General features: G+C 40.7%; 2 protein-coding genes and 1 gene segment (V, D, J or C); 2 read left to right on the top strand and 1 right to left on the bottom strand.

The window, feature by feature from the left end:
• Positions 1-6,335: 6,335 nt before the first annotated feature.
• LOC116505607 (cationic trypsin-3-like) lies at positions 6,336-9,774 on the top strand. The gene is made up of 5 exons (XM_032212942.1): positions 6,336-6,375; positions 7,743-7,908; positions 8,238-8,491; positions 8,884-9,020; positions 9,518-9,774. The coding sequence occupies exons 1-5, from the start codon at positions 6,336-6,338 to the stop codon at positions 9,665-9,667; spliced, it is 747 nt and encodes a 248-aa protein (XP_032068833.1). The 3' UTR covers positions 9,668-9,774.
• A 5,561-nt stretch (positions 9,775-15,335) lies between these two features.
• On the top strand, positions 15,336-23,706 carry LOC116505605 (cationic trypsin-3-like). Its single transcript, XM_032212940.1, has 5 exons — positions 15,336-15,375; positions 19,250-19,415; positions 19,750-20,003; positions 22,809-22,945; positions 23,444-23,706. Exons 1-5 carry the CDS (start codon positions 15,336-15,338, stop codon positions 23,591-23,593), a joined length of 747 nt encoding a protein of 248 aa, XP_032068831.1. The 3' UTR covers positions 23,594-23,706.
• Positions 23,707-26,341: 2,635 nt separating this feature from the next.
• LOC116505750 lies at positions 26,342-27,477 on the bottom strand. The segment is given in 2 exon segments: positions 26,342-26,661; positions 27,401-27,477. Coding segments are annotated over 2 exon segments (357 nt in total).

Below are 27,477 nucleotides of genomic sequence, written 5' to 3' on the forward strand. Positions count from 1 at the left end.
AACCCCGGACACCGCAGCCAGAGCCTCCTTGTCAATCTGGCTGTAGTTCCTCTTGGCGGAGGAAAGTGTCCGGGAGTAAAAAGCTATGGGGGCTTCTGAGCCGTTGGGAAGGACATGGCTCAGAACTGCTCCCAAACCCATGGGGGAGGCATCACAGGCTAAAGTCAGGGGCAGCTTGTCACTGTATTGGACTAAGACTGCCTCTGACATCAGCAGGGATTTGACAGCCGCGAACGCATGCGCTTTGTGGCTGCCCCAGCGCCAGGCCGCAGATCGGTCGAGCAACCGATGCAGCGGCTGGCTAGTGACGCCTTGTGCGGTATGAATGGCGCGTAAAAATTTAAAAGCCGAGGAACGCTTGAAGCTGCACCTTCGAGGTTGGGGGGGAGCGTTCCTTATGGCGGCAATTTTGGAAGGGGTGGGGTGGATTCCCTGGGAATCTATCAAGAAGACCAGGAATTCTACTTGGGGCACAGCAAAGGAACATTTGCTGTGCTTCAATTTTAAGCCCGCGCCCCTAAAACGGTCGAGGACCCTCCTGAGAACTTTGATGAAGTCTGAGCAGCTGCTTGCAGCGATCAGGATGTCATCAAAGTAGGGAACAATGCCAGGGAGCCCATGGAGCAAGCGCTCCATGAGGCTCTGGAAGATCCCCGGGGCAACGGATACGCCAAATTGGAGGCGGCGACATCGGAAAGCCCCCTGGTGGGTGACGATGGTCTGGGCAGCCGCCGCATCGTCATCCACAGGGAGCTGCTGGTAGGCCTGTGCCATATCCAGTTTAGAGAAAATGCAGCCCTGCCCCAATGAGTGGAGCAGATGCTGCACAACAGGGACTGGATAGGGGTTTGCCTGGAGGCCAAGGTCGATCGTCGACTTGTAGTCGGCGCAGATCCGGATGGACCCGTCGGCCTTCACGGGAATCACTATGGGGTTTTCCCAGCGTGAATGGTCGACGGGCTCCAGCACGCCCTGCGCCACAAGCTTGTCAAGCTCGGCGTCAACCTTTGGCCTCAAGGCAAAAGGCATCCTGCGGGCCTTCAGCCTGATAGGCGCAACCTGGGGGTCCAAGTTAAGGGAGATGGGGTTGCCCTTGTATTGGCCCAGCTGCCCATCGAAGATGTCAGCATAGTCCGACAGGACTGCTGCTACATCGGGAGGGGGCGTGTCCACTACACTGTGCACTCCAGTTAGGGATAGCCCTAAAGGAGAAAACCAGTCCCAACTAGTTCAGCGGCCGGGGCTTCATCAATAGCATAAACCAACGTTATTTTGGGCTTCCCTAATAATCGGCGCCTCAGAAATATGTCCTTGAGGCCACAGACAAACTGTTCCGCCAAGTTGTCTTCTAGATCAGGGAAGTCGCATTGTGCCGCGGCGACTCGCAGAGCCTGAAGGAATTGATTAACTGTTTCAGATGGCTTCTGCACTCGCCTGCGATAGGCAAATCAGCGTGCGATCTGTGAAGGCGTAGAGGCGTAATAGGCGTGAAGCACGTCTGTTAGTTCCTGCCAGGTTAAATCATAAACGGCCCTAGGGGCAGCAAAAGATCTGGCCGTTGCGAACATCTCAGAACCGCAGGCGGTTAAGAAGAAGCCGCATTTTCTGGCCTGAGAATATCCCTGTCTGTTGTTGGCGATGAGGAAGCACTTGAACCTTTCTAAGAATGCTTCCCAGGACTCTCCGCCAACTCCGAAGGGAGCGAAGGCTGGCATGCCGGCCATCAGTAATCAGCTGAGGCGATTTTCTGCGAGGCGGCTGAGGCGATTGAGGCGCGGTTGGTTGGTCCGGTCTACGCGCCTAATATAAGCGTTGCTTGCTCTTCAGGTTGTACTCAGAGCCGGAGTTCCCCCACCGCTCGTCGCCAGTGTTAAATCAGCGGTAGAAATGACGAGGAGGCGTCTGAGGTAACCTTGAACCGTTTATTCGAGCAAGAACGTAAACGAACATCAACTGTGAGTAGACCGGCACCTCTCCTCCGTCTGACAGCCTTTTATACTCGGCTGTCAGATAGTCTAGCCAATGGACTCGCGTATGACAGCCCGGCAACCGGCAGGGACGTCTGATTGGCTAAGACGCGCCTGGCTGCTGCCGAGCTGTCATTCGTAAGTCCGAGGACTTACGAGGCTACAACACAAGGGTCTTGTAACTTGACAGCTTTAAGACTTGTGTGCTTCAAATGCCAGAGTTTCTGAGCCAACATTTTGGTTGCTAAGCAAGAGCATTGTTAAGTGAGTTTCACCACATTTTACAAGTAGGCCACGCCCACCCAGTCACATGATTGCCAAGCCACTCCCACTCAGTCACATGGCTGGCAAGCCACTCCCAACTGGTCACAGGGCCACCAAGCCACTCCCACAAAGCAGGCCACACCTACAGAAGAGGTTCTAAAAAAAATTGAAACCCATCACTGACCTGGTGGAATGTGGTACTTTATTACTGGCCATTTTAAAATGATTTCAAATGAATACCGCTTGGCTGGCAGTTTTCTTTGCTGAATTTTTGACCAGAAAGTGCAAACACTGTTTGGCTGACCGTCTTCTGTGACAAATATTAAGTGTAGCCAGGCTTATCATCATGTGTGCTACTTCAGTGACAACCACGGCAGAGACTTGAGAGGGTCGGCATCTGTCCAGCTCCTAAGGGCTAGTTTTTGCAACTGTGGGCATGTTCTGTACTTTCCAGGCCCTGCCAATTTGCCTGTCTGGCCATTTTTGTTTCTGCTGCTGGAGGATGGATGTGATACTAGAAGAGAAATAGCAGCACCGAGATTGTTGAAGATAAAGGTAGATCAATAGATCAGAAATCTTTAGAGCATTACTCTCCCAAGTGGAAAAAATCACCCCAACAGGCAGGCCACTTTGGACAAGACGTAGTCTACTGCTTTTTCTCACAACCTTGGTCCTGTTCTAGTGAAGTGTCGTAATGGTCAGAGTGTTGTCAACTATAAAATGTTCCTGACTGAGAATTAGATTTCACTCTAAGCCAGAGATATTTTGGCAGCAGCTTACAAAGTTATTCAGTCTGAAGTTAATGAAATAAATATTTGGCAATTTGTTCGTGTCTTTTTTCTACTATCCCTCATGTGTTAACAGTATTACTGTATTCAGTTTTTAGGCCTTGCAGATTATATTCTATGTTTCAACAGACATTTTAATGCCTTATTTCTTTTCAGGATGGATTTTGAAGATTCAAGAATTGTTGTTTTCTGACTGAAACATTCTTCTATGTTAGCATTATACCATTTCTGTAAAAGAAGCTATACTCATTTAACCAGAGATATGACCAAAACCAGCAATTTGGTTCATTCTAATTTCTTGGCAATCTGCTGATGGAAACATTTTCAGTTTCTATTACTAACTGAAATTAAATGAATGTTCTCAATATACCGTTTCCCCCACATTCTGGTCCCCAGCAATTGAGCAGTGTCATCCAGCACAATCCAAGAAGCTTTGAAATGATAATGCCCCAGGGATCTTCTTGTCTTTTACCCCAATAACATTCAGGAACCTACCAAAGATCTAATGGTTCTCCTGGGCTTTAGGCAGGAGGGTGGCTCAGCCCATCATTTGGAGGATTTATTTAAGTTATAAATTCACCTTCAGGCTGTTTGTGATTTCTTACTCTGTTCTTACTTTTAATTTATAAACCACTCAGAGACATTAGGACCAAGTGTGCAAAAATAAAGGAAATCTTAAAGCAAATAAAATGAATTTTGATTACTCAAAAAGAATATTTTTAAGTATTGAGCGCTTTTTTCACACCCTGAAGCTTAATAGCATCTATTCATAAGAATGTTCTTGGAGAGTAGTTTTTGTAAGTTTTTGCAAGTCAGTTGGAGCTTAAAGTAATTATATTCACAAAACCCACTTCATTTTCATTTAAATTAAATCAAGTTGAGTTTTTTTTCTTGGGATAATTAACTTTTGGCTATTTGAGTTCGGTACACTATTCAAAGGGATGTGGACAAGGCCATGAGAGCTGTGAGTGCCTCCACCTGTGTACTGGACCCGTGTCCCTCATGGCTGGTTGCCAACAGCAGTGAGGTGACACGAGGCTGGATCCAGGCGGTTGTTACCGCCTCTCTTCGGGAGGGGCACTTCCCCGCTGCACTTAAAGCGGCGGTGGTGAGACCCCTCCTGAAGAAGCCATCTTTGGATCCAGCTGCCCTTAACAACTACCGTCCAGTCTCCAACCTCCCTTTTGTTGGGAAGGTTGTCGAGAAGGTGGTGGCCTTCCAGCTTCAATGGTCCTTGGAGGAAGCAAGTTATCTCGACCCCTTCCAGTCGGGCTTCAGACCCGGCTACAGCACAGAAACCGCTTTGGTCGCATTGACCGATGATCTCTGGAGAGCCAGAGACGGAGGCCATGCCTCCATCCTGGTTCTCCTCGACCTCTTGGCGGCTTTCGATACCATCAACCATGGTATCCTTCTGCGACGACTGCGGGAGGTGGGGGTGGGAGGCACTGTTTTACAGTGGTTCTCCTCCTACCTCTCGGACAGGTCGCAGTCGGTGTTAGTGGGGGGGCAGAGATCAACCCCTAGGCCCCTAACATATGGGGTGCCGCAGGGTTCGGTCTTATCCCCCCTACTATTTAACATCTACATGAAACCGCTGGGTGAGATCATTCGGAGGCACGGGATAAGATACCATCAATACGCGGATGATACTCAGTTGTATCTGTCCGCCCCGTGCCAACTCAATGAAGCGGTGGACGTGATGAACCGGGGTCTTGAGGCCGTTATGGACTGGATGAGGGCTAACAAGCTTGTACTCAACCCGGAGAAGACCGAGTGGCTGTTGTGTTTTCCTCCCAATAATTCGATCAGTGTTCCATCGCTCAGGCTGGGGGGTCAAATTTTATACCCCTCAGAGAGGGTTCGCAACTTGGGAGTCCTCCTGGATCCACAGCTGACTTTTGACCACCATTTGACGGCTGTGACCAGGGGGGCATTTGCCCAGGTTCGCCTGGTGCGCCAGTTGCGACCCTACCTGAACCGGGAGGCCCTCACAACAGTCACTCAGGCCCTTGTGACCTCTAGGCTGGAATACTGCAATGTGCTCTACATGGGGCTGCTCTTGAAGAGCATCCGGCGACTTCAGCTAGTCCAGAACGCGGCCGCGTGAGTGATTGTGGGCGCACCTCGGTTCGCCCACATAACACCTATCCTCCGCGAGCTGCGCTAGCTACCTGTTGATCTCCGGGTGCGCTTCAAGGTGCTACTTGTCACTCATAAAGCCCTCCATGGTAGTGGATCTGCATACTTGAGAGACCGCCTCCTGCCAATTACCTCCCTGCGACCAATTAGATCGCATAGATTGGGCCTCCTCCGAGTTCCATCTGCCAGTCAGTGCCGACTGGCAACTACACGGAGGAGAGCCTTTTCAGTAGTAGCTCCGACCCTTTGGAACGATCTCCCCGTGGAGATTCGTACCCGCACCACCGTCCAGACCTTCCGCACAGCCCTCAAGACCTGGCTAGCCCGTCAGGCCTGGGGATAAAGCTAATTTGTCCCCACCCGAATGATGAATGAATGTTGCTTACTATTTTACTTCTATGTATTGTTTGTGTCTATTGTCTGTACCCTCCCTTCCTTATTTTATGTAAGCCGCCCTGAGTCCCCTCAGGGAAAAGGGCGGCCTATAAATACTAATAAAATCAAAAATCAAAATCAAAGTCTGAAGAAAACCCTCATCATAAAAAAAATCATGTATCAATATTTTTGCAAAAAAGATGGGATACATTTATGCATAAAATAAACATAACATGTATATCTTATGACAGATAGCAATAACATCTCTGCAAAAATTTTCCACTTTCATAGAAAAAATATAACTGCAAGGAAGCTAAGGATCTTTATCATTCAGTATGATAAACGTATTTCCCCAGTATTTATCTGAGAACAGTGTTAGATATTCACCCCAGCGACAGTGGTTTCCACCAAGGTCCTCTGTTCCGGCTGGAACAGAGGTTTAATCCTATTAGTCAAAGGGTCTGACATACCCCTTTAAAAGGGGCTGCTGTCCGACTCATCCTTGCCAATGTATCTTCACTTGCAATAAAGAGCTGTTGTTACCGTGGCCTGTGTGTGCTTATCCATTACCCGATCTAAAAAACAGCAATATTAAATTGTTAATAAGGGGAAAATTCATGTGAATTCCATTTTCCTTTCCACCTGTTATTGTCGAGATCCAAGGAACAAAGTTTATATTTTCCATTGTGTATTTTTCCTTTTGATTAAGTAAGTCCTTGGAGCAAAGATAATATTGACTCCACAAAATAAATATGTGCAGCAGCTCCTCTGGTCTACCACTCTGAGGAAGGAAGGCAACATGAAGTTCATTTGGCTGGTAGCATTCTTGGGGGCAGCTGGTGAGACAATAATTTGTTCATATATTTTCAAGTAGAACTTGAGTGAGCAAACTAGTGAACGTAAGGATTTCTTTTTTATCAGTTTAGGTCTGAATTTGTAAAGGTGGGACTCCCAAGCCACCAAAATTAATGTATAGAAGTGTTTCTATACTTTGACAACCTAAACATGTATGGATTTCAACTCCCAGAATTCCCAATTCAGCATGCTAGCTGGGGAATTCTGAATGTTGAAGTCCATACATTTTAAAGGTTGCCAAAGTTGTAAAATACTAGACTAAAAAATAGACAAAGGTTATTAATTTTAAATCACATATCTTTAACAATGACATAGCCAAGGAACTTTCTTGATGCTTTCTTGGTATTTCAGCTGAAGGCAACAAATTGTACTCCATAGTGTCTGGCCTGAGATAACTTATCCCCAGGTATAATAGCAAGTCAAGAAAGAGTTGTAGCCAGGAAAAACTTAGAGCAGGCAAATTGCTTTTTAAGGCAACAGACTTTAGACAAACATTAGGATCCCCAGTCCCTCAAATATTCTACCCATTCCTTGAAACAGAATCATTAGTCATGCCATATACTTGCAGGAGACAGGTGATCTAATAAAAATTCAAAATACAAAACGTCCATTAAAAGAGGGAAGCTGTTCAAAGGGACCTTGGCTCAGGGTCCAATTCTCCTTGTTCTACTCAATGTTCTGGGGAAATTATGTGTAGCAGAAAGTAAACAACAAATCTGAAGGCAAAAAGGTGTTTCAGAATGTACAAGGGGCTCATTCATAGCATCTGTCTAGAACTCCTGAAGCCAGGTACATCTTCTCCTAGGATTGTATAATTCTGAGGAAAAGTTGAAGAATCACTGCAGACATGGAGATCTGCTGCATGCATACTTCCCTACACACCAAAGAATATTCCAAACTTGCATTCTGGTTCATTAATATCTCTTCATAGAAGAGTGGAAATCACTCAAAAGAAAAGGGAAGAGAAGAAGTTTTGAGAGGAGGTGGAAACCTATGGGCCAAGAAGTAAGGGCAGGAATTCAACTGCCATGAAAACTAGTGACATTTCTGGGTTCTGTGGTGGAAGTAGTTGACAGAGAGATAGAGTGAATGTAAATTACTTTGAGATAATTTCCTTTTTTATTATTTCCTACATCTCTCTCTCCTTCCTCCCTCCTGAATTCCCTTTCACTCATATGACTTCCTACTGGCTGACTAGCCAACCATCACTTGCCTGAATGGGATGACAATCCAATATATGGACCCTTTAAAGTATACCAAAAATTTTGTGAATTCCTTTTGCTAAAATTGGAAAATATTTAGTTCCTGTTTCGCCACTATAAAATCTTCTCTAAATATTTTCATTATCCAGTTGCCTTCCCCATCGATGATGAAGACGATGATAAGATTGTGGGGGGCTACACCTGCCAAAAGCATTCTGCTCCCTATCAGGTCTCCCTGAATGCTGGATACCATTTCTGTGGTGGCTCCATCATAAATAAACAATGGATTGTTTCAGCTGCTCATTGCTATCAATCGTAAGTAATCATCTAATTTTATTTTATTTGGAACACTCCCATTGTGCTCAAATATTTACTTGTATTGGTAAATTTAATAAAGGATATAAACACATGCTTCTATATTTAGGTATGGGTGCATACAAATGTATAGAAGTGTTCATTGCTTACCCAGTACTAGAAGCCAACATGCAATTGTGTCCATCATTTTCTGGATTCAGCCATTATGGGCAACAGGATGCCCTTGTGAACGACAATATTAGTGGGCCTGGCTTTTATCTTACAGCATGTTAAAATAGGTTGGATGAAAATAGATATGACCAAAATCTCTGTTTCTTGTTTTGATTCAGCCGAATCCAAGTGAGACTTGGGGAACATAGTTTGACCAAAGATGATGGTTCCGAGCAGTACATTGATGCAATCAAAATCATTCCACATCCCAAATTCAACCGCAGAACTTTGGACAATGACATCATGCTCATCAAACTGTCCAAAACAGCCAGTCTCAATTCCCGTGTTTCAGCGATCCGTCTACCAAGCAGCTGTCCATCCACCGGAGCAATATGTTTAGTCTCTGGCTGGGGCAACACCCTCAGCAGTGGCAGTGAGTCTTCTTCATGTTCTTTGATCAAGATAGAATCATCTGTGATCATGTTCAGTTCAGTTTATTGAGCAAAGCTAATGATTATAGAGGGTAAATTGCTACTGGTAATACAAAAATATTTCTACCTTTCATTTCCTCCATTTCCATTATAAAGCTGACCATGCCATGTAAAACAATGTACCTCAATTAAATACACAGAACTTGCCTTAAGTCCAGGATTTGGTCATCTGGAAGATTTTTGCAATGAAGCAAAAGATAATTGACATCCTTAGAGCAACAATTTTATAGAAGGAGGGGGGCTTCATTTCTGTCATTGTGTTGTTCAAACATTCTAGGGAAAGTCTAATATCTATTTCTGGAATTGAATACAGTTTCTTTTATCTTTCCCACAGCACACTATCCAGACCTTCTACAGTGCCTGAATGTCCCTGTACTTTCTCAGAGTGGATGCAATAAGGCTTATCCAGGAAAAATCACCAACAATATGTTTTGTGCAGGATACCTGGAAGGTGGAAAAGACTCTTGTCAGGTAACTAATTCCCCCATTTTTATTGTATATTTTAGATGGTGTTCAAAACATCCTACCGAATAAATTAAATTAATAGCTAGCTGGTGCTTAAGGCTGAGGATATAATAGAGAAGTGGATAGTTTGAGAGAGATATCTATATTCAGGAGCTGTCTGCAACTTCCCTGGTCTTCAGTTGCCTGCTTCTTCTAATGAATAACAAACAACATCAATCATATCACCTCCAGCTCTTATTAGGTTATGAACTATACATTGGATCTACCTCCTCTTTTAGGAAACTCTTACAAGTTAGATGGAGCATTGCTGGGATTTTCATCCTATCCTGGAAACATTTATGGCATCTAATATGGAAGAGTATTAAATCAATTCCATTGGAAAACGTTTTTTACCTTAGGCAATCTATTCCTTGCCTCCATCCACTGAGTCTGAGATAATGCTAATTGTATTTCTTCACTCAATATTCTGCTTTCTGAATATATATTCATAATTTATTTCCCAGGGAGATTCTGGTGGCCCAGTTGTCTGCAATGGAGTACTCCAAGGAGTTGTCTCTTGGGGCGATGGATGTGCTCAGAAAGGTAATCCTGGTGTCTACACTAAAGTTTGCAACTACATTTCCTGGATTCAGCAAACCACCAGTTCCAACTGATCTGTACTTCCTGTCACCTTTCACAGCCATAGCTAACATTTCACAGACTGAGGAGAGAGAGATTAAAGCTGCAAAAATAAAAAACTAAATTGTGCAATGGCAAGCCTGATGATTGGTATCTTTCTTTGGTGGTGGGGAAAGGTCTTGGCCTTTAAACTAGATGAGTTTTAATTCTTTTCAATGATCACATTCAAAATTAGTGAAATGATGATAAAGGAGCTGAGATGAATCAGTACTTAGATGGAAGTCTGCTCTGAACTACAAGAGGTACACAGTAGAGTGTGATTCTGAAAAAGTCAAAGAAGAATGCAAGTTGACAATGACATTGTCATGTGATGTTTCACTTCATAACTGCATTGCTAAGAGACAGAAATTTGAGTCCTAATTACCATTGAGAAGCAAGAACTGATAGTATTTCAGGATCAGATTGCAATTCTAAGTGGTTTTAGTGTCTTATAACAGTGTCCAATTCTGAAGATGAAGGAAACAAATAGTATCTGTGTTCACAAAGTTGGGATCCAAAGTGTTGTGTGCATCTTTAAAATCAGTTGATTCATGTACATTGTCTAGTATCATTTCATCTTGGCATTTGTGTATGCAAATCACTGGAGAATAAAACAATCTCCATGGTTCACAAATATTTGCAGGGAACACTACTAAACCAGGAGAGAAATGGAGAAGAAAATTGATTCATCCTGGGCTGCCCCTTTGATCTTGCAGTGACAATTTTCTCTGGAATTCTACACCAACTATTGGTAGGAGTTGATAGTAACTTGATGGCACATAATCAATCCAACTCATGTAATTAGGTTTAATAGTATTCATATATGTCCCACCATCTTTGCTCATCCTACACATCTGTTGGGGAGAGGCAGGTTTTGGGACTTTTTCATTAAACAATGTCATCTTGTGGGACCCCAGAATTGTAACTTTCTTTTGGCAGTTTTTCAGCCTATATAGTGAGTCACCTTCTAGATTGGAAACAATGAAACACATCTGCAGAGTACCAGAGTGGAGAAGATTGCTTTAAACTACTTGCTTTTATAGCCATGTTCCAAATGACATTCTACCATGTGTTTGTAACAGTCAAAATTCTATCAGGTTACATAGTGATATATAAGAGAGAAATGCAATCTAATTTTGCCAGATTTTCTTTGCCAAAAATATTGCAGTGATCCAGAAAGGTTTTTAGTGCTCTATGTTCCTTTGATTCAAATCCTGTATAACTGAAATGGTTTCGGCTTATTCGTCTTTGTGGCATGCAGGGAGGCTGCAGCACTGCAAAGTTGATGTTTGGAGCTCACTGTGCCTTAGAAACAGCACAGAAATATAGTGCTGGTTTTGTAGACTCATCTGGAGGAATCCTGAGAGAACCATGGGTCACATGTAACTTGTCTATGGTGTAGTGTTTGATTTTCATCCATGGAGTGTTTGTTGAATGGTGTAGCCAATGGTAATTCTGTATGTCTCCTGTTGTGCTCTTTCCAATGCTTTGTAGCTGTCCCAGGAAAGTGGGGGCAGTTGCTTATAACCACACTGTTACTCTTCAAATCTAAAAGTGCTGTTTTGCTTTAAAAAAAACCCATTCTATTTGAGTAAACACTTACTATCCTTGCGGCACATATAAATAAAAATGTAATGGTTGTTTGTTCAAAATCGCTAATCTCCGAAAGTTCTTCACCGATTGCTTTGAAATTTTGACACAACGTTCGAATATGTGAATGTTTTTATATACATATTACATAGATGTCACACCTGCAACAGGTAAAAACATGATTTCTGTAAAAACATGCTTTTTTGAAAACCAGCGCCACACGCTATACTAAATATTTCATGATTCTATTTTAATGTTTCCAATTGCATTGTTATATTGAATTTTCATAGATCTTGATTTATTTTCATTTTGATTTAATTATTTTGTGTGACATTGCATTGTGCCATTTACCATAGTATTCATTTAGTGAGTATAGTATATTTGGAACAGTTCAGCCTCTCTCCAGATTCATCCCGACGGTCCCTTTATATGTGTGGCTGGGCTGTGGCCGCACTCTTTCCCCTTTCCATCCTCCAGAGGAGGCAGAGGCAGAGTGTCTCCTCAACCCGGCCGGCCGCACACGCTCTCCACTCCCCTCACAGCGAGCCAGCAACGGCCTTGCCAAGGCAGCTCCAACGGGGCAGCAGCAGTGGTGTCAGCCTGAGGTAAAGCGGGGCTGGGGTGGTCCCTGGGTGCCCCATGAGGTGGCACACTGAGGACTGCTCCTCCTCCGAGATTCTCACTCTCTTACTCTCCCGGGCCACCAACTTGGGGGAGCCTGAGCGCAGCTCCTCCAAGGTGATGCTCAACAACTTCCACGAGGCCGACAGCTCCAGCGCTGTCTCCCCCAACCAGCGTCGCCCAGCCCAGCATCCCTGAGTCCTGACCAATGGCAGCACCTACCCACCGCCCCACTATGCCCAGACTGGGCCACAGCAACGCATGGCTGGGAACAGCTAGTATTTCATATAAAATCCTGCTTATATATCACTAGAGAAAGCTTTAAAAATGCACAATCGTTTAAAACCCAGGCACACTTTTTTAAAAAATGCACCTCAGTTTTAACTGCGTTTTTTGAAATTTTATTTTTGCTTTTTGATTCATCTTTAACTGTTAATGGACTGGTAGAATGCTGATTTATTCTATAAACCTTTGCTGGATTTTAATGTAGATTTTTTACTTCTTTTTAATGCTTTATTTTGGAGTTGTGAATCACTTTTACTTTAGCCTTATGGAAGTCGATGGCGAGAGGACTGGCCACTGGGTAGTGAAAGTGACCTGATTTGAGTTACATTTACACTGATTTTTACTACAAGGATTTTGTGTCCTCTTATTTTTTAAGAGGTCTCATTTCTTTTAACCTCTGATGAGAACTTCTTTTTCTTTTCACTTTTCACTGTAGAAATATTATCTCAATATTTTCTGCATTCATTCTGTTGTGATACAATTACAACTTACAAGTATCTTGTCCTTGAGAGCAACTGTTTACGTTTGGTTGTGAAAGGTCAGCTACAAGAGTGTTTTGAATTATCTTAAAAATCCAAACAATAAATTAAGGATTTTGAATACTATTCATCATATATTCCTTACAATATCCATAAGAAAGAGATATAAAAGAAGGGTGAAAACCAAATAAGCTTAATGTCAAAACACTTTGGAAAGTCTTTGAAAAAATGTTTTTTCAAATTACAAGCTCAAATTAAAATTTAAATAAAAAGTTTCATAACAATGGATTAAAATCAACCCCAAAATGGCACTCAGACACAAGTTACAGCAACTAAATCAGACTTCCAGTTGAATGGATTGGAATCTAACTTGTTACTAGCAGATTTGAAGGAGAAGGAGACTGCTTTGAGAATTGCTGGCTTGTTGGAGAAGGCTGAAAGGAGCCTGGATTCAAAAGAGTTGTAGATGGCAGAATCAATGAATGATGGAGTGGACTTTCTTAAGAAAATTTATGGAAATTGGGGGATGGACTTATTATATCCAATCAGAAAACAAGAGATGACACATTTCAACTTGTAGGAAGATTCTTTGAACAACAAATGCTGTGGAGATATTTATAACAGATATTTATGATTTGGGGGAATGAGATGCAATTGTTGGGAAAGATCCCAGCTAAAATGTTAAGGAAAAGTTTTATCATTAAGAATCAATCAAGGATATCTGATCCTGGAAGGATCAGAGATAATCATTGCAGTGGCTTATGATAGATCAGAAGCTGTTGTGGACTTTCTACAAATTAAATACGATAATAGATAGTTTACAGAGGTCTTTCAAGTTTAATTTTGCTATTGGCTTTACCTCTTAACTATTTCTTTTTCTATAGTAGATAGATGCCAGGTAAAATTGGTGGAGTAAACATAGTTGCAGAAGTTCATAAACTGTGGCCCTGTTTTACAAGGGAGGGAGGAACTATTATTGTTGAAATATATTTATCAGTATTCAACTGGGGGCGATCTATTTGTATGGTTTTTTTAATGCACTTTTAATGTCTTGTTTAAGCTTTGCTTTGTTTTTATTTTGGAGGGGGGAGTTTGTATTATAACTTTGTGAATAAAATAAAATAAATATTGAAAAAAAGAAAAGAAAATGCACAGTCAAGGAACAGAGCTGTGGGAAAGCTGCCACACCAGGCTACAAATTTTATAACTTTTAAAAAGCACCTTGTTTTCCCTTTCTTAATCAAATGGATTCTCAGAGCAAACAACAGGAAGATGATGAGCCAAACTTTCTATGACTTATTTTCTCCCAATCGCATTATTTTTTAACATACATGTAATCATATGAGGGACTGGAATACTGTATAAGAGACACAAGTTTGATTCTCTCTTGGCTGCATCAGGTGAAATAAGGTCACTCACTGTTCCTCAATCCAGCCAATCTCATTGGCTAATTCTACAGACCTATTACAGGAGGTTCAGAAGAGTGGCCCTCTCACTACCTGGGTAAGGTAAAACTTTCCACTTTTTCTTTCCACCTTTCAGTCCAAAGAGAATGCTGAAATCAGCTGAAAATAACATAAAAGACCAAAATAAACTCAAAGATCATATGATAAAAAGCCAAATGTCAGTATTGAGAGCCTTGTACAATAATAAATTGTTTAATATATCAAGTATAATTAATAATTCTGTAGTAATCATATTTAAGACAGAGGACAGTAAACAGACATCAAAAGCTGGATCACTTCTACTCTAGCAGAGACTTCTCAAAACATTCAAACAAACCTCCTAATTCTCGCTTCTTGATCTGTTTGTTTCCCCAACTTTTTCCTGCTGCAAAGTTTCTCTTTTCTCCTAACACCATTGTTCTGTGTTTTCTTTTGTTTTTAAATTTTGGGGATGGCAAAATGTATCCATCCACTTGAGAAAAAAAATCCCTATCTGCCCATATCTGCACACCAAGTACTTCCCACTGCATTTCTCCTATTGCAAGAAAAGTCCCAGCTTGACATCTGCCCTTGAATCCTGGCCCAGAAGAAGCTCTCTGGAGCACCTCTTTGGTGGCAGGAAGGATTTTGAGCCTCTCTAACCAAGCAGGAAGTGAAGGTGGGGACCTGCAACACCAGATGAACTCATCTCTCTTCCAGTTACAAAGCTGACACACTAACAATGTTAAACTGAATTAAACACAAATGTTCAAGTATAATTGAGTTTTAATTTGTAAAATGAGTCAGTTTTGTGGATTCTGCTGAGCGAAACATTCCCTGTTTCTGCTTTTAACTGAAATGTTATGACCATGTTCAATTTACTTTTTCACCCACATTCTGGTCTCCAAGAAGACCCATGAACCTTCAAAATAATAACATTGCCACAAAATTATTCCACTTCGTAGAAATAGTACTTACTCACCTATAAGAATAGAATATTTAACCTTTAGTATGATAAATTCAGTATCAACAATATTGATCTAAGAATGACAGTATTAAATGGTTGAATGGATCAAATAAGGGGGAAACTCATGTGAATTCCATCTTTCCTCTCCACCTGTTATTGACTGAAATAATCAAGTTTGTATTTTCCATTGCGTATTTTTGCTTTTGATCGAGTCCTTGGAGCAAAGATAACATTGGTCCCACAACATAAATATGTGCAGCAGCTCCTCTCGTTTTCCTCTTTGATGAAGGAAGACAAGATGAAGTTCATTTGGCTGGTAGCATTCTTGGGAGCAGCTGGTAAGTCAATCATTTCCTCAGAACAAGTGCTGAGAAGTCTCATCTTGAGATTGAAAAGAGACCTCTATAGATTTTCAAGTAGAATTTGAACAGCAAACTAGTGAACCTTAGACTTTTAATAACCATTCCGGGCGGATTTATAAAGATGAGGCTCCCAAGCCCCCAAGATTAATATATAGATTTTTTTTCCAGGGAATTCTAGAGTTTAAGGTCCAGATATCAAAAAGCTGTCAAAGTTAGACAAATACCATTAATTTTGAACCAGGTGTCATTGTGGATGAAATAGCCAAGGAAAGTTGTGTTCCTGCCGAAGCTGCTAAACTATTCTGCACAGTGTGTGGGCTAGTGTAACTTATTCCCTGTAATAACTGCCCATTAAAAAAAAAGTGTTGTAGACAGGAACAGCTGAGAACAAGCAAACTCTTCTTTGGAACAATGACATCAGATAAACCCTAGGCTCTTTAAAATTAAAGCCAAATATTCTTAAAGATTATTCATAACTTGAAACTCAAATCTTTATCAACTCCCTGTTCTTGCAGTATAGAAATGGTTCCATAAAAGAGAAAAACGATTCAAAGGATTTTTGATTGGGGGCTGTGCAGTACTTTGAACATGAAGGCAAAAAGATTTTACAGAATGTAGAAGGGGCAGTCTATAGTTCATGAAATCAGACCCACCTTTTTCTAGGGTTGCAGACCACCCAATTGTGCAATCCAGGGTGGGGGGATTCAGTATCTCTAAGAAAATGGAAATATGTCATATGCATATCTTCCCATATTCCAAAGCAGGCTTTTGCCAATGGGAGACAAAATAAGGACATTGTCACACTTGACATGAAGACAGATGGCATTTCTCACTCTTCTTTCAACTTGATTTTGCTGTCCTCTTCTTGACGATAGCCACCTCAATGGAGAAAAATCTGGTTCATTACTTCTTATTCTTTATTGGATTTTATGAATGCATGGTCTGTTTGAAAGAAGTTCATGTTTCTTAAAAGAAGTGAAAATGTTTAAGTGTGTGAAGCATTGAAACTGAATATTGGGCGATATCTAAGAGTTAAATGAAGATTGAGAAAATTAACAGGTATCTACAATAAAATAAAAAGAGACTGCCCAGACCAAACACAATGGCAAACTGGTGCAGAACTATTGTGGACATTAGGATTGTTTAGTAGTTAAGAAATGTATAGTGAATATAAATGTATCTACGTTTCAATATATTTCCTTTTCTATTACTTCCTACATTCCTCTCTCTTCCCTTTCACCCTCCCTCCTTGCTCATATTATTTCCTACTAGCTGTCTTGTCTCCATCGCTTGTCTAAATGGAATGGTGGACAATATGATGATTTAATAGTTAAGAGAGGTATAGTGAATGTAAATGTATCTACATTTGGATAGATTTATTTTCTATTATTTCTTGCATTCTTCTTCCCATCTTCTCTTCTGCCCTCTCTTCCTTCTTCCTCATATAACTTCCTACTGGGTTTTTTTTCATATTTCACAATGCTGCTTACCCAGATAAGGAATAGCATTCTGGGTTATGCATGCATTTAGTATATATCAGCCATTCATATAAAACTAGCAGACTGGCCGGGAAGAAGGCGGGGCTTAGCAGTGAGAAGATGGAGTTTCAGGCTACTCCTGAAATTCCTCTATACCGAAGGATTTTTGGACGGGTTCTTTGAACCCCAGCTGTCCCGGAGACGACAGTGAAGGTGAGGAGAGACCCATGACCTCAGAGATACCCGCAAATCTCTGGGGGGGGGGTATTAACTCCTCGTGCCAATTCCTTTCTGGATTAGCTGCGTGCTAACTGAAACTGCAGGTTGTCCCTAAGAATGCTAGAAGTGATGTCATCTGGTAAGCTGATTTTATTATCCAAGAGAGACTGTTCGCGTTAAAAACTTAAGATAACTGAAACCAAAGAACAAGGAAATTTAGCGGCGATTTGGCTTTTTCTAATGGTTTTATGGCTGGTGGTTACTTTACTTCTTAAATGCTTCAAGAAACTCCTCGACACCCTCCCCCCTCTGAATCTCCTTAAGTGGATCGTAAAATTTATTTTCTACTAATTAGCCCGTCACGATTCGACACTTTTATTACTTTACTACTCGGCTTTGTTTACAATCACAGCCTGTGAGAGACTAAGAAGTCTGTGGAAAAAAAAAAAGAGTTTGCAATTTTTAACTGTGACACACATCATGGCCTCCCAAAATACCTCTAAGATTTCATTTCAGAGACTTTTTTCCGCATGTAAAGGACTCTTTGATTCTTACCAAACACTGGAAAGAAAATTGGATCATTTGATTTTAAAATATGAAGCAAAAACTGAGATTGTTGAATGTTTAAATGCTCCTGAAATACAAACAGAAAATGTGAGAAATGGTGTCTGGTCTATCTCAGAGGAAGAAAGGAGGGGGGAAGCTATAAAGAAGATTCATTTAAAAAGACAGAGTGCAGGAGGAATGGAAAATCCACCCTTGAGAATTAAAGTTAATTTGGAAAATTTTACAAGCCCAGGACAACATTATTATTTCATCAATGGCATCCAGAGTTCAAAGGTGCCAAAATATCTTTGTCTGGATTTGATTATGAAAACATTTGGTAAACTTATCCAATGCGTGGCAATTGGCTGGAGAAGATCTTGCTATTGGAGAGACACTGGCTGATAGATGGAAAACGTAATTTAAAACCTAGCTAAATCTGATTACCTTAATGTGTAATAGATATAGCTGAATAATGACTGATATGGATAGTAATATATATAATTTGGAACTGGCTGATAGATTGAAGAATACAATTGAAAACTTGTTAAATCTAATTGTTTTTTCTTGTAACAGATATAGTTGAATAATAATTGATATTGATAGTAATGTATAAAATGTGGAGCTGATATGATAATTAACAATTGGAAGATTATACATAAAGAGTATTAACTATAATAATTATCACTATTAAAAAACTAAATAAAATACATACAATCAAATGTTAATCAATACTGGGAAAATGTTATGATATATGATATAATTAAATATTATGGATGTCCAGCTAAAATAGGATTTGAGGATTTGATGATAATAGAGGATTTTACAAATAAGTAAATGAAATGTCAGCATGTGTTATGGATTAATTATGTAATGCATAGCTAAGGATGAAGGATGTTTAAATAACCATAGGTAATTAAAACTGGAGATATAATGATTTTGATATGGTAAATATTCGAGTTGAGATATTTGAATTAATATGAGTTAATGGAAGAGAAGCACCAAAGCATGTTGTAACCAGTTGATATACTTCTTTTTTTTTCTTATGATAGACACCTGTGTTCTGTTTTGTTTTCCTGCCTTGTCTCTTGTCGTTTTTGTCTTTTTTTGTATTATTTTTATTTTTTATTTTAATTTTTAATTTTTATCGGTCCTCTTTCTTTTTCTTTCTTTTTTTTTTTTTTTTTGATTCCTTTCTCCCCCACTGGAGTGGGCAGAGATTGTTCAAGATTATTACTTTCATCAATATTCCTAAATAATAATTACAGTTAAATGAAAATGGATATATAATAATGCTTTAGTTAATATGAGTTATGTTGATTGACTGTGGAGGAGATGTACCAAAACTTATCTGTAATTGATTGATACATTTTCTACAGATGTAAAGAAAGATGTGTACCTGTTTTAAACTAAAATTAAAAAACATTTATTAAAAAAAAAAACTAGCAGACTGGCCATCTTGTGGCCTATATGAATAAGATGAAGATCTCATAATGGGCAACCCTCAAAGTTCACCAAACATATCATGAATCCCTGCCACTAAAAAGTGGTGAATATTTGGTTCCTATTTCACTACTATGGGATCTTCTCTAAATATTTTCATTATCCAGTTGCCTTCCCCATCGATGATGAAGACGATGATAAAATTGTGGGTGGCTACACCTGCCAAAAGCATTCCGTCCCCTATCAGGTCTCCTTGAATTTTGGGCAACATATCTGTGGTGGCTCTATCATAAACAATGAATGGATTGTTTCAGCTGCTCACTGCAGTAGATCGTAAGTAATTTTGTGTTCTTATTTTATTTGGAACATCACCATTGCACTGATATATTTACTTGTATTAGTAAATCGAATAAAGGATACACATACATACTTTTATTTGCAGATAAGTGTGCACACATATTTGTAGAAGTGTTCCTTGCCTGCCCAATAGTGGAAGTCAACATACAATTGTGTCCATCTTTTTCAGGATTCAACCATTCTGGGCAACAGGATGCCCTTGTGAGTGGCAATATTAGTGAGCTTGGCTTTTGACTTACTGCAAGTTAAAGGTATGGAAGTTAGATTAAAGTAGATATGACCAAAATCTCTATTTCTTGTTTTGATTCAGCCGATTCCAAGTGAGACTTGGGGAACATAGTTTGACCAAAGATGATGGTTCCGAGCAGCACTTTGATGCAGTCAAAATCATTCCCCATCCCAAATACAACCCCATAACTTTTGACAATGACATCATGCTCATCAAATTATCCAAACCAGCCAGTCTCAATTCCCGTGTTTCAGCAATCCGTCTACCAAGCAGCTGTCCATCCACCGGAGAAATATGTTTAGTCTCTGGCTGGGGCAACACCCTCAGTAATGACGGTGAGTCTTCTTCATGTTCTTTTGTCAAGATAGGGTCAAGATGTGATTATATGCACTTTGCTTTATTGGTTACAGAGGGTAAATTGCTAATAGAAATTTATTTTTGGCATTCATTTCCCTTCAAAGTCCATTATAACTATCACCATGTCAAGTAAAACAATATACAGGTAATCTTCACCTTGCAATCATCTGTTTAGTGATTTAGTCACAGACCAGCAAATAAAAGCATTGAAACAATAATAATGGTAGAAAATACAGAATAATATATTACAATTGGTGGTGGATTAACCATGGACAGTTAAGTTTGCTTAACTGTAGAATTTGGCCACATTCAAAGAAACTACTTCATATCAATCTTATAACAGTAGTTGCATATATAAGACCAGAATTTCCCAGATATTCTATTAGTACGTTGTTGTTAATTGAGGCTGTGCATTCTTATAGGAGATACAGTATAACAGGACATAAACTATAGTTTCATTAGCCCCTTGTCCCTAGGTATTTTTCAGCTCATATGATATTTTTTTAATATATATAGGCCCTCCACAACTGCTGGGCAAAATGTATTGTGGCATGCTAAGGTTAATACCTTCAGATTTTTGGGATTGTTAATTAATATATAAATATCTCACAGCTTTAAAGGGAAAGTATGACTGATCAGATAAATATTCTTGTGAAGAGTAGCCCAATCTTGTTGGATTTCCATATCTTTAATACAGTAGTATCTCGGCACTCAGCTTTATTTGGTTCCAGGAGTACCCGGAAGTTGGTACTGATGAGTACCAACAATAATGAGTACCAAACAAATGTTTGCCATAATGAGTCAGAGGGCAGCCAATATTGACAAGTTCTAGCTTGTATATTGAGTACCAAACAAACGGACACAATTTTCACCTCAACATGCATTGAGTATCAAATTCAATGAATTTCAAAGCAGTTGAGTACCAGGGTACCACTATACATTGTTTAAGTCCACCTAATGCACACTCATACCCCTCCATTAGAAGCACTTCCCTTGAGAATCCAAGGGATTCTTGGATCCATTGAGAATCCAAGATATTGAAGTTTTTTGGGATGATCCTGAACCATATTGATATGAAATTGTCTTCTACAAGAAAAGAACTCAAACCTGTAGAGAAAAAGTATGATTTTAACCAGTGTGCAAAAATGTAAATTCATACACCTGTTTCAATTTTGGTTAGTCCTGCCGCACTCCATAGAACTGCATTTGGGACACAGTCAGGGGTGGGTTCCTACCAGTTCTAACCTCTTCTATCGAAGAGGTTCCAGAAATCTACAGTGCTGTTTAGAACCGGTTCCAGCTCCCCCCGCCCATCCGCACATCATCAAGATGAAGAGCGAGAGGAAGAATTCTGGGAGTTGAAGTCCACAAGTCTTAAAGCTGTCAAGTTTGAACATCCCTGGGGTTTTTTTTCTAAAAGGTTAGGGGTGCAAGGATCTTGTAACTTGACAGCTTTAAGACTTGCACACTTCAATGCCAGAGTTCCTGAGCCAACACGACTGGAGGAGGAATTCTGGGAGTTGAAGTCCACAACTCCCAGAAAGCTGTCAAGTTTGAACACCCCTGTTTTTTTTTTAAGGATTAGGGGTGCAAGGGTCTTATCACATGACAGCTTTAAGACTTGCGTGCTTCAAATGCCAGAGTTTCTGAGCCAACATTTTGGTTGCTAAGCAAGAGCGTTGTTAAGTGAGTTTCACCACCTTTTACAAGTTGGCCACGCCTACCACATCGCATGGCTGACAAGCCACTCCCACTCAGTCACATGGCTGGCAAGCCACTCCCACAAAGCAGGCCACAACTACAGAAGAGGTTCTAAAAAAATTGAAACCCACCACTGGACACAGTGTACAACCTGAAATATGGCTCTTAGGAATTTGGACTGCACTCTTTCCAGGGAAGTAAGAGAGAAGTAAGGTCCCAGCTGAGCACCAAATGGAATTGTGTGGGAGTCTTAGCTGAATATAACTTTAGTGCTGCTGGAAAATACTGTGGTCCCCTGGAAAAATGAAAAGATTGGATTGCTACCGCTGGGTTTTTTTTGGGGGGGCGGTATTCTGGATGACATGGTTTAGATGTCCACTTCATTTAGTAGAGTTATGGGAAACCAGAGATTTAAAGGATATGGTTTGCTTGAAGTTTGGGCCATTTATCTTCCAGGCATGCAATTTAAGTCTTTTTGCAAAGATCATAATCTTAGTTTTGCTATAATTGATTTTAAAAGCCTATTCAGTGCAGCAACTAACCAGAGCATTCAAGGCTCATTTAAGTCCAATTTGGGTTTGTGATTAAAGTGCTACATCATCTGCAATATGAGATGCAATATATCTATTAGCTAGTTTAGGGGATGGTGCTCTAATTGGTTTAACTGGGCCGCAAGTAGATTTATAGAGATTAAAGAGTAGAGAGGCTAATTAGTTAATGTTGCTAACTTAACAATTAGCAATGATTCACTTATCAACTGTGGCGAGAAAGGTTGCAAAACAAGGCAAAATATACTTAACAACAGTCATGCTTAGCAACAGAAATTTTCATCTCAGTTGTGGCCGTAAGAGGAGATCTACCTGTATTCCAATTAGAAACTCAGAATTTGCCTTAAATCCAAAATCTGGGCAACTGGAACATTTTTTCCCACGAAAGAATGATTGGCATCCTTAGGGCAACTATATTATAAGGGCTTATAGAGAATCTTCTTTTATATTTTTTCTATTTCTGTAGAAGATTTCTAGTGCATGTCTAATATTTACTTCTGAAAATAAACCCAGCCTCTTTGATCTTTCCCACAGTAAACTTTCCAGACCTCCTCCAGTGCCTGAATGTCCCTATACTCTCACAAACTGAGTGCATTGGGGCTTATCCGGGGAAAATCACCAACAATATGTTTTGTGCAGGATACTTGGAAGGTGGAAAAGACTCTTGTCAGGTAAACCTTTCCTCCACTATTATCGACTATTTCAGGTGGTGCTCAAAAATCTCCTGCTGTATAAATTATATTCATAGCTAGCTGATGTAAGGCCTGGGAATATAATAGCAAGGTGGTAGTTGGGGAGAGATCCTTACATTCAGGAGTTGTTTTTGAAACCTCTGTGGTCTTTGCTTGTTTCTAATGAACAATGAAACAACATCAATTGCTTGACCTCGTTTTTATTATGTTATGGACCTTGTGTTGAATCTGCCTTCTCTTTTAAGAAGCTTTTGTCAGAAAGCAGTAGCATTTCTGAGATTTTCATCCCATCCTGGTAGCAATTATGTCACCTAACATAGAGTGGTATTAAAGTAATTTCACCTAGAAGATCTTTTATCTCCTGCAATATGTTCCATTCCTTCACCTACTAGAGCGTGCAAATTATAGATAATGCAAGTTATCTTTGCTCACTTGCTATCTTGCTTGCTGAAAACATGATCATCATTTCCTTTTCAGTGTGACTCTGGTGGTCCGGTTGTCTGCAATGGGGAACTCCAAGGAATTGTCTCTTGGGGGAGAGGATGTGCTCAGAAAGGCTTCCCTGGTGTCTACACTACAGTTTGCAACTACATTTCCTGGATTCAAGACACCATCAGTTCCAACTGATCTGCACTTCCTGTCTGGAAAGCTCCCTTTTCGCATCTATAGATGACATTTTACAGATTGAGAAGAGAGAAAGATTGCATATGCAAAAATAAAAAACTAGATTGTACAATAGCAAGACTGGTGATTGGCATCTTTCTTTTATGGAGAGGAAAGGTCTTGGTCTTTAAACAAGATGAATTTTAATCTCTTTCAATAATCATATTCAAAGATAGCAAAATGATGAGACAAGCTATGAAGAATTAGTAAGAATCACTCCTTTGATGGAACTGCTAGGAATTACAAAAGGTTTGATGATGGATGGTGGTGATGATCCAATTAATTGAGTCCAGAAGTTAACCTCAATATAAAGATAAAACATGATCACCCAATCTGCAACATTTAAGTATCAAGGCATCAAATACGTACATCTACGTACTTGCTCCTGAATACCAGGAAGTGAAGGAGTTAGGCAAATGCCTGGGGTCAACCGCATTCCATAGTTTGAGAGCAGCCATATGGAAGGCTGATTTTGTTATTCACCTACTCTTTATTTGACACCAGTAGATTTCTTTTGTAGGAACTTAGATTGGAGACAATCCTAAGAACTAGTCCTCAGAGGTATGATTATTTTACAGATTTGGGCAGAGGAGCTTGTTCAGCACCTAATGGACAAAGTCACTTGGATCTGTTCCCAGTTGGATCCCATGCATGTAGATGGTCGATGTGAGATGCCCAGGGAGAGGTCTTGCCCTATTATCTAGGTAGAGCTTGATCCTGTTGGCCCTGATGAAGTGGACAGAGCTCTTGATGCTGTCAATGCCATCACCTGTCAGACATTTGTTCCTCCTGGATGATGAAAGCCTCCAGGATGGCAACTAGCGGGTGGGTCCAGGCAGTGGGTAATATATAATTGGTGGAGGGGACATTTCCATATGCTTTTAATGAAGCCCTGATTCACCCCCTCCTTAAAAAAAACCACCACAGGATCCCACCTGCCTGGATAATTTTCATCCAGTTTCCAACCTTCCTTTCTTAAGGAAAGTTGTGGAAAAGGTGGTGGCCTAGAAGTTTCAGAGGGTCCTGGGTCAAATATGTTATCTATACTCTGTTAAGTCAGGATTCAAGCCCAGTTATGGGATGGAAATGGCATTGTTCGCACTTGTTGATGATCTCTGGCAAGAGCGAGATGCAGATAGTGCAACCAACCTCGCTCGCCTTGATCTCTCAGTGGCTTTCAATACTATCAACCATGGTATCCATTTGTTTCAGCTGTGAGGGCTAAGGCTGGGTGGCACAGTTCTGCACTGGTTCTCCAGGACCAGTCCCAATAGGTACTGATAGGGAATGAGAAGTCCAGCCCTCGGTCATTATTCTGTAGTGTGCCACAGGGCTCAGTACTCTCTCCATACTTTTCAATATCTATATGAAACCACTGGGTGAGATCATCTGTCACAATGGGTTGTGGTATATACAGTATACTGATGACACCCAACTCTATATTTCCACTTCTGGGGATCAAGGCAATGCTGTGCCCACCCTCTTGCAGTGCCCAGAATGGCTTTGGGTATCTGGGATGAGGGACTTGTCATCTTTGATGCTGGATAGGGTGGCATTGCCCTAGAAAGATCTGGTCCACAACTTGGGGGTTCCCCTGAACTCATGACTCCTGCTCAAGGAGTAAGTGGCAGTCACAGCTAGGAGAGCCTTTGCACAACTTCATGTTGTGAGCCAGCTGTGGCTTTTCCTGGATCAGGATTCCCTGAACTTGGTCATTCATTCCCTGGTCATCTCACATTTGGATTACATACTGTACATGGGGCTATCCTTGAAGAGCATTTGGAAGCTATAGCTGGTGCACAGTGCAGCATCATGGGCAGTTTTGAGAGGTCCTAGAATGGCCCCACTAAAGCAACGGCTCCATGAGCTGCATTAATTACCAGTCTGCTTCTGGGTGCAATTCAAGATGTCATGGCATGATCATGGCATGGATCCAGGTTATTTAACCTGGGTTGTTTCACTCCACTGGTGTTGGCCCATGCCAATTGTGCTTGCCGGGGAAGCATGATGTGGGTCCTTCAGCCTGAGTATTCAGGATGGCAGGTCCAGGTGGAGGGCCTCCTCTGCTGTTGCTCCTGCCATCTGGAACATCTTGCACCCCCTAAGTGAGGCTTGTATTTCAGTATTAATTTAGATTGCAATTCTAGGTAGCTTCAGTACCATATATTGGGGAGTATATTAATGATTAAGCCTTTCCTGTCCTGTATTCATGCTGGTTTCACACTACACCAAGAAAATAATCTGATAGATCATTAAATAAATAAATCCAAAATTCTCGCAAGAGACATAATTAGCCAGGCTCAAATTATCCTACTTCAGACACATTGTGCAAAGACCTAGTTCTGGTCAATCAGTTTTTTCACTGGAAACAGTGAAATTTGTAGTGAAACACATCTTGAGGATACCTGAGTGGACAAGAATGCTTTAAACTCCTTGCTATTGTATTCATGTTCCAAATAATATTCTACCATCTGTTTATAACTTCTCATCCATAACAATCAAAAATCTATCTGGTTGCATAGAGAGTTATAAGAGAGAAACACAATCTAGTTTTGCCAGATATTCTGGCAGTAATTGAGAAGGATTTTATTGGTCCATGTCCCTGTGATTAAGATGCTATATAACTGGAGTAGTTTGGCTTACATGTCTTTGTGGTTTGGAGGCTGACTGGAGTGCTGCAAAGTTCATGTGCAGCTGTGAAACCTGGAGCTCTCACTGTGCCTGAGAAACAGCACAGAAATATTTTGCTGGCTTTGCAGCCTCATCTGGAGGAATACTGAGAGAAGCATGGGTCACATCTTGTCTGTATATGTTGTAGTTTTTCTTTTCCATCTGTGGACGATTTCCTTGTATGGATAAGCCAATGAATTGTAGTTCTGTCCGTCTACTATTAAGCTCCTGCTGATACCAATGGGTGACTAAATAGCTGCTGTCGTCATGTTCACAAGTGATGCTCGCCTGGCTCCCTTCTTGGATGGTTTTGAAGCGTTCCTTCTGGGTCACTGTGACCCCGTGGCAAAGACCTATGAAGACTAGATGGGAGGACAAAATGCATCCCGGGGGAGATGGTTAATATACACTGTCACATTGGAAAGCTAAAAGTGCTGTTTTCCTTAAACATTTCTTTATCTTTGAGAATAAGATTTACTCTCCTCATGCCCCTAATTGTTTGCTATCAAATCCTACTTACATTTCAACCAAAGAAGGCTTAGAAATTTCACATTCAGGAAGGGGAGTGTGGAAAAGCTACCACACCAAGCTATGAGCTTTTCTCCTACTCACTACCTGGGTAAGGTAAAACTTCCCACTTTTTCTTTTCACCTTTACATCTGAAGAGAATGATGAACTCACTGAAAACAACATAAAAGACCAAAACAAACGAAAAGACCATATGCTAAAAGGCAAACGTCAATATTGAGATCCTTGTACAATAATAAATTGATTAAGGTATAATATATCATACAAGTCGAATAAAACCTTCAAATCTTCATCAAGTATAATTTATAATTCTGTATTAATCATATTTAAGACAGAGGACAATAATCAGACATCAAAAGCTGGATCACTTCTATTCTAGCAGAGACTTCTCACCTCGTTCAAACAAACCTCCTAATTCTCACTTCTTAATCAGTTTGTTTCCTTGGCATTTTCCTGCTGCAAAGTTTCTCTTCTTTCTCCTTTTTGCTAACACCATTGTTCTGTGTTTTCTTTTGTTTTTAAATTTTGGGGATGGCAAAATGTATCCATCCACTTGAGAAAAAGAATCCCTACCTGCCCATATCTGCACACCAAGTACTTCCCACTGCATTTCTCCTATTGCAAGAAAAGTCCCAGCTTGACATCTGCCC

Source organism: Thamnophis elegans, chromosome 3 (assembly GCF_009769535.1).
Source record: "Thamnophis elegans isolate rThaEle1 chromosome 3, rThaEle1.pri, whole genome shotgun sequence".
Classification (NCBI taxonomy): Eukaryota; Metazoa; Chordata; class Lepidosauria; order Squamata; family Colubridae; genus Thamnophis; species Thamnophis elegans.

Coding starts and splice junctions, on each gene's coding strand:
- LOC116505605 (XM_032212940.1), top strand. CDS start 15,336: ATGAAGTTCATTTGGCTGGTAGCATTCTTGGGAGCAGCTG. Junction 15,376..19,249: donor AGCATTCTTGGGAGCAGCTG/GTAAGTCAATCA, acceptor TTCATTATCCAG/TTGCCTTCCCCATCGATGAT. Junction 19,416..19,749: donor GCTGCTCACTGCAGTAGATC/GTAAGTAATTTT, acceptor GTTTTGATTCAG/CCGATTCCAAGTGAGACTTG.
- LOC116505607 (XM_032212942.1), top strand. CDS start 6,336: ATGAAGTTCATTTGGCTGGTAGCATTCTTGGGGGCAGCTG. Junction 6,376..7,742: donor AGCATTCTTGGGGGCAGCTG/GTGAGACAATAA, acceptor TTCATTATCCAG/TTGCCTTCCCCATCGATGAT. Junction 9,021..9,517: donor GTGGAAAAGACTCTTGTCAG/GTAACTAATTCC, acceptor TTTATTTCCCAG/GGAGATTCTGGTGGCCCAGT.